Source organism: Pan troglodytes, chromosome 19 (assembly GCF_028858775.2).
Source record: "Pan troglodytes isolate AG18354 chromosome 19, NHGRI_mPanTro3-v2.0_pri, whole genome shotgun sequence".
NCBI lineage: Eukaryota > Metazoa > Chordata > Mammalia > Primates > Hominidae > Pan > Pan troglodytes.
In genome coordinates this window covers 14359620-14365619 of record NC_072417.2, presented here as the reverse complement: position 1 = coordinate 14365619, position 6000 = coordinate 14359620, and the positions used below count along the sequence as shown (strand labels likewise).

The 6000-nt window shown below is 49.6% G+C and overlaps 1 protein-coding gene across 5 annotated transcripts in view; it reads left to right on the top strand.

Annotated features, from left to right (window-relative positions):
• The first annotated feature begins 224 nt into the window (after positions 1-224).
• Positions 225-6000, top strand: part of NCBP3 (nuclear cap binding subunit 3) — a 43549-nt gene continuing 37773 nt past the window's right edge. For 2 of the 5 annotated variants that reach the window (XR_008540468.2, XM_009431585.4), the window contains exons 1-2: positions 237-632; positions 3522-3587. Coding sequence is in view for 2 of the 5 variants with exons in the window: in XM_009431585.4 (XP_009429860.1) it covers positions 450-632; positions 3522-3587 (249 nt within the window). In the remaining 3 variants the exon portion in view is untranslated. Of the gene's footprint in view, positions 633-700; positions 928-3521; positions 3588-6000 lie in introns of those variants that run through there. The other 3 variants (XR_010152757.1, XM_024350179.3, XM_054671056.2) reach the window with 2 other exon arrangements.

Sequence of the window (6000 nt, the reverse complement as noted above, 5' to 3'; positions counted from 1 at the left end):
TTGGGTCAATTTCTATGCCTCAGTTTCCTCATATATGAAATGGGGGTCATAATAGGATCTACTTCATAGAGTTGTTCTAAGGGTTCGAGCGCTTGGAAGTGTCTGGCCCATAGTGATTGCTCAGTAAAGTTGGCTTTTAGTACAGATTTAGCCTCAAGGCGTAGCTACGTTGTAACCCTTGACTACCCCGGTCTCCTCCAAGCTCCGTAGTTCCCGCAGGCCCCGCCCCCGTCCCCGCTCAGTCCCGCCTTCTCCTCCCCAAGTCCCGCCCGCGCAGCCGGCCCGGTTTTCTCCCGCCACTAGGGGGCGGCGGCGCTAAGGGCGGCCTTCTGGGCCGAAGCCGGCGACGCTCTAGGTAGCTGCGGCGGCTCCTCTGTGGCCAGTGGCAGCGGCGCTCTAGCCGGCGGCCGTGAGGGGCGGGCTCTCAGTGGTGCGGCCGGCAGGCAGCGATGGCGGCCGTACGGGGCCTGCGGGTGTCGGTGAAGGCGGAGGCCCCGGCGGGGCCGGCCCTGGGGCTCCCGTCCCCTGAGGCGGAGTCCGGTGTTGACCGTGGCGAGCCGGAGCCCATGGAGGTGGAGGAGGGCGAGCTGGAAATCGTGCCTGTGCGGCGCTCGCTCAAGGAACTGATCCCGGTACGGGCGGGGGTCGGGGGGTAAGGAAGAGGTCGCGGGGCTAGTGTCTAGCGCCGGAGGGGGCCGGAAGGGGCGGTGGCCGGAGCCCCAGCCGGGGAAGTCAAGGGAGCGGGAGAGGAGGGAGCCAGCGTCCTGGGAACGGGGACGCCGGGCTGGAGGAGGGACGCGGAGCGGGAGAAAGGACGCCGGGGCGCCGGAAATGGGTGTTGAGGGGGCTGGCGGGGGGTGGCGGAGAGCTGGGAGAGAGTTGAGGACCCCCCTCCGCTACCCCCTCTGAGCCGCGCTGTGCAAGGAGGTGAGTGAGGAGGGGCTGGAAGGATGAGATAAAGGGGGAGCCCTGGGCGGGAACAGAACCAGGGGCAGCCCAGAAGGAGCTGTTGGGTGGCGCCAGCAACCAGGTCTCCTTGTGGGTCTTGCCCCGGAGGAATTTGTATCTGGGAAACATGGCACTCGCTCTTTGTCTTGAGAGGGCTGCACTTGTCAGCAGCAGAAACTCACTGTTTCTGTCGTGACTTCAGGGTCATCTTGCCCCCCCCCCGCAGCTCCAGTGGCACCTACACCGTGGCCCCAGCATCTGACTCTTAATGAAAGCAAACTAGCAGACGACCAATAGACATCCTTGGTCCCTCCTTTACCGCGCTGGGGATGGTGAGAGGTGTTTTGCTTGTGACTTGGTGGCTGTATATCCAGTTCTCAGAGCTGGTTTCAGGCCTGGATGACTCCTCTTAATTTCTCACCTAACATGAATTACTTTTGACCACACGTCAACATATTTAGACTGAAGTTATGGAGAAAGGTTAAGGTATGATCGCTAGAGATGGCAAACGTTATGATTATGATTAACAACAGCTAATATAGTAGCATTTACCATTCACTACATTGTGTCACTTAAATATACTGGCCGTGCACGCCTTTAGTGCCAGCTATTCAGGAGTCTAAGTTCCAGACCAGCCTCAGCAATATAGCAAGACCCCTTTGAGGTCCCCCCTTTCCCCTCTCCCCATCTCAAAAACAAAACCAAAATAAATAAATATTACTGCAGTTGTGAAGCAGGTGTTATCATCCCTTTAGTCATTCAGTTCAACATGGTTTTTGTTTTGTTTTGTTTTGAGACGGAGTTCGCTCTTGTTGCCCAGGCTGGAACGCAATGGCGCGATCTCGGCTCACCGCAACTTCCGCCTCCCGGGTTCAAGCCATTCTCCTGCCTCAGCTTCCTGAGTAGCCGAGTACAATGGCCTGATCTCGGCTCACCGCAACCTCCGCCTCCTGGGTTCAAGCGACTCTTCTGCCTCAGCCTCCCAAGTAGTTGAGATTACAGGGATGTGCCACCGTGCCCGGCTAATTTTGTATTTTTAGTAGAGACGGGGTTTCTCCATGTTGGCCAGGCTGGTCTCGAACACCTGACCTCAGGTGATTCGCCCGCCTCTGCCTCCCAAAGTGCTGGGATTACAGGCCTGAGCCATCGCGTCTGGCCAACATGTATTTATTGCATCCTCCGCTATGTACCAAGGCACAGCCCTAGGTGCCTGATCAAGCTCAACCTCCCTCCTGGAGTTTATGTTCCATATAAACTCTAAATGACAAAAAGCCAGTCTTGTGAAGATTGAAAAGGAGTTCCCCCAGCAGGGCCAGTAACAAGCACAGAGGCTCTGGGATGGGTCCAGGATTGTTGGAAAGTTCTGTAGTACTAATGGAAGGGCAGTAAAAGAGGTCAGGAAGGCAGGTAGATACCACGGAGGAAACTGAGACCCAGAGAGGTCAAGAAAACTATACAGTGTCCTGTAATTAGTGACTGTCAGAGCTGAGGCTTCAGTCCTCGCTTGGTTTCCAAATCCCATCCCCTTTGCATTGCACTGTGCTGTATTTGCCTCAGGAGTTCTAGGTGAGGCTGGACCTTCTGCGTTGAGGTGGAGGGTTGTGCTCCACCTGGTGGCTGGGCATGAGGAATTCGTTCAGACTGGGTTGGGGAGCTAAGTGACTGTGCCTTGTCTTTTGACATTTTCCACAAAAGCCTTTAGATTTTCTTTACATGGATACTTGGAGTTGATGGAATCACTTCAGTTTTTGGACAGGCTCTGATCTTCTTATTGGAGTGGTTGATTGATACCATGGAATCACTGGGATGGGGCTTCTTAATAAAAGGTTGTCAGGGGTGGGGAAGGGTTTTGAAAAGAGTGGCTATTCAAAAAGAACCAGACTGGCCAGGTGTGGTGGCTCATGCCTGTAATCCCAGCACTTTAGGAGGGTGAGACAGACGGATCACCGAGGTCAGGAGTTTGAGACCAGTATGCCAACATGGTGAAACCTCGTCTCTACTAAAAATAAAAAAATTAGCTGGCGGTGGTGGCACATGCCTGTAATCCCAGCTACTCAGGAGGCTGAGACAGGAGAATCGCTTGAACCCAGGAGGTAGAGGTTGCAGTGAGCCGAGTTTGTGCCACTGCACTCCCGCCTAGGCGATAAGAGTGAGACTCCATCTCAAAAAACAAACAGAAAAGCAGAAAGAACCAGACTGGTTGTGATGACTCACACATGTGATCCTAACACTTTGGGAGACTGAGGCAGGAGGACTGCTTAGCCCAGGAGTTGGTGACCAGCCTGGGCAACATAGGGAGACCCTGTCTCTACAAAATAAAAAAAAAATTAGCTGGGCATGGTGGCATATGCCTGAGGGCCCAGCTGAGGGGAGGATGGCATGAGCCTGGGGAGTCGAGGCTGCGGTGAGCTGTGATCATTCTACTGCACTCCGGCCTGGGCAACAGCAAGACACTGTCGCCAAAAAAAAAAAAAAAAAAAGGAAAAAAGAACCTGCAGATTATCAGGCCGACTTTTATTATAGGTTTTTCGTCAATTGCTGTCTGAATTTCTCACCCTTCCCCTTTGTGTTAGGACACGAGCAGAAGATATGAAAACAAGGCTGGCAGCTTCATCACTGGAATTGATGTCACCTCCAAGGTAAGACAGGCTATGATTTATTTATTCAGCTTGATAAGCAAGTGAACTTAATGAATTTGATCCCTAGGACATAACAGTAAATATTTCCTCTTTTATTTTGTTGCTGGATTTAAATTTTTTTTCTAAAAAAATTTGTGTTATTGGCCAGGCACGCTGGCTCATGCCTGTAATCCTAGCATTTTGAGAGGCCAAGCAAGTGGATCGTTTAAGCCCAGGAGTTCGAGACCAGCCTGGGCAACATAGTGAGACCCATCTCTACGAAAGATACAAAAATTAGTCGGGTGTGGTAGCACAGGTCTGTAGTCCCAACTACTCAAGAGGCTGAGGTGGGAGGATCGCTGGAGCCTGAGAGGTTGAGGCTGCACTGAGCTGAAATCGTGCCACTGCACTCCAGTGTGGGCAACAAAAAAAAAAATTTGTGTTATACAACGATGTCTTCATGCATCCTGAAACGGTACAGGCAGCATTTGTGTGTTCTTACAGCCATGAAAGGATAAAATCACTCTACTTAGATACCTGTGTTGAACCGTTTCCAAGAAAATGTCCAAGACGGGGGATGCTTTTTTAAATGGTATGTCCATTTCTAAAAAAATGTGTACTGTTTCCACTTGAAATGAAACAAAACATGAAAAGTGCCTGGCAGATGGTAGGCCCCCCATTTTTAGGTGGAGTCTCGCTCCGTTGCCCAGGCTGGAGTGCGGTGGTGGGATCTCGGCTCACTGCAACCTCCACCTCCTGGGTTCCAGTGATTCTTCTGCCTCAGCCTCCTGAGTAGGTAGGACTACAGGCGCCCGCCACCACGCCCGGCTAATTTTTGTAATTTTAGTAGAGACGGGGTTTCATTGTATTGGTCAGGCTGGTCTTGAATTCCTGACTTCAGGTGATCCACCTGCCTCAGCCTCCCGAAGTGCTGGGATTCCAGGTGTAAGCCACCGTGTCGGCATAATAGGCCCTTAATAAGACTATTGCCTTGTATCTGATGATTGCTATTACCAGATTACCACCTTCATTGTAACACCTCATAGTGTCAAGCCTATTATTTTCCTTATATGTAGTCAATACATGTAAGTTGCTTTAATCAGTGATGTTCCATTTTAGACATTTTTTCTGATTTTAATGTTTACAGTTAAGTTTGGAACAGAATTTTGTATTACATTTCTGAATAATAGTATATATTGCTGTATTGAATACATAAAAGCAAAAATAAAAATATATTTCATGCCTTCCTTTTTATAGTGTTTTTTTTTTTTGAGACAGAGTCTCACTCTGTCACTCAGGCTGGAGTTCAGGGGTGCGATCACGGCTCACTGCAACCTCTGCCTCCTAGATTCAATTGATCCCTCTGCCTCAGCCTCCCGAGTAGCTGGGACTACAGGTGGATGCTATCATGCCCAGCTAACCTTTTTATGGTTTATCTGTGTCTCTTGTGTTTCCAATCACTTAAAGGCCCCCCATCCCCGCAAAAAAAAAAAAAAAAAAAAAAAAGAGAGAGAGAATTGGTCATCTTTTAGACAAGAAAAGAGAATAAAGTGAAAATCGTTTCTTACTGTAATTGAAAAAGTAAACTATTCATAATATTACACTGTTTGCCATTATATGACACAGGTATATGGGAAAAGGGTGATAGTCTCAGAGTTAGTATTTTGTTTCTAAAGGAAGGTAAATTGTTGTTTGTACTAGGAAGACTTCAGTGAAGAAAATGAGCGTTAACTGTTGGGAAAGAACAGAAGTGTTGCAACTTTACCAATCCCCACAAGCTCTCTGTAGTCAGACCTTCAATTAGTGTGGCAAAGTCAATATACAATTAGTGAAGGGGACTGGGCGCGGTGGCTCACATCTGTAATCCCAGCACTTTGGGAGGCCGAGGCAGGCAGATCACGAGGTCAAGAGATCGAGACCATCCTGGCCAACATGGTGAAACCCCGTCTCTACTAAAAATACAAAAATTAGCTGGGCGTGGTGGTGTGCGCCTGCAGTCCCAGCTACTCAGGAGGCTAAGGCAGGAGAATCTCTTGAACCCGGGAGGCGGAGGTTGCAGTGAGCTGAGATCGTGGCAGCCTGGCGACAGAGTGAGAGTCCATCTCAAAAACAAAAGACAAACAAACAAAACCAATTAGTGAAGGGTTCCTAAGAGCCATCAGAAACCCACAGTTGGACCTGGGTTTATTTTAGCTCTTAGAAGAAACTTACAAAGCTGATTATTTTTTCAGTAAAGTGTCAATGGTTCTTATCACTTAAAGATGAAAACTGGTGATTCCGTGGACACGAGGCTGGAAGAGGAGGGAGAGTTTCTTTGCTTCGATGTTATTTTTAAACAGACTAGCTTTAGGGAGTGGACTGCTCAGGCAGTTATAATGTGGAAGAGCGGGATAGGTGTGATTACCATTGCCCACAGACAATGTGAAATGGTTGT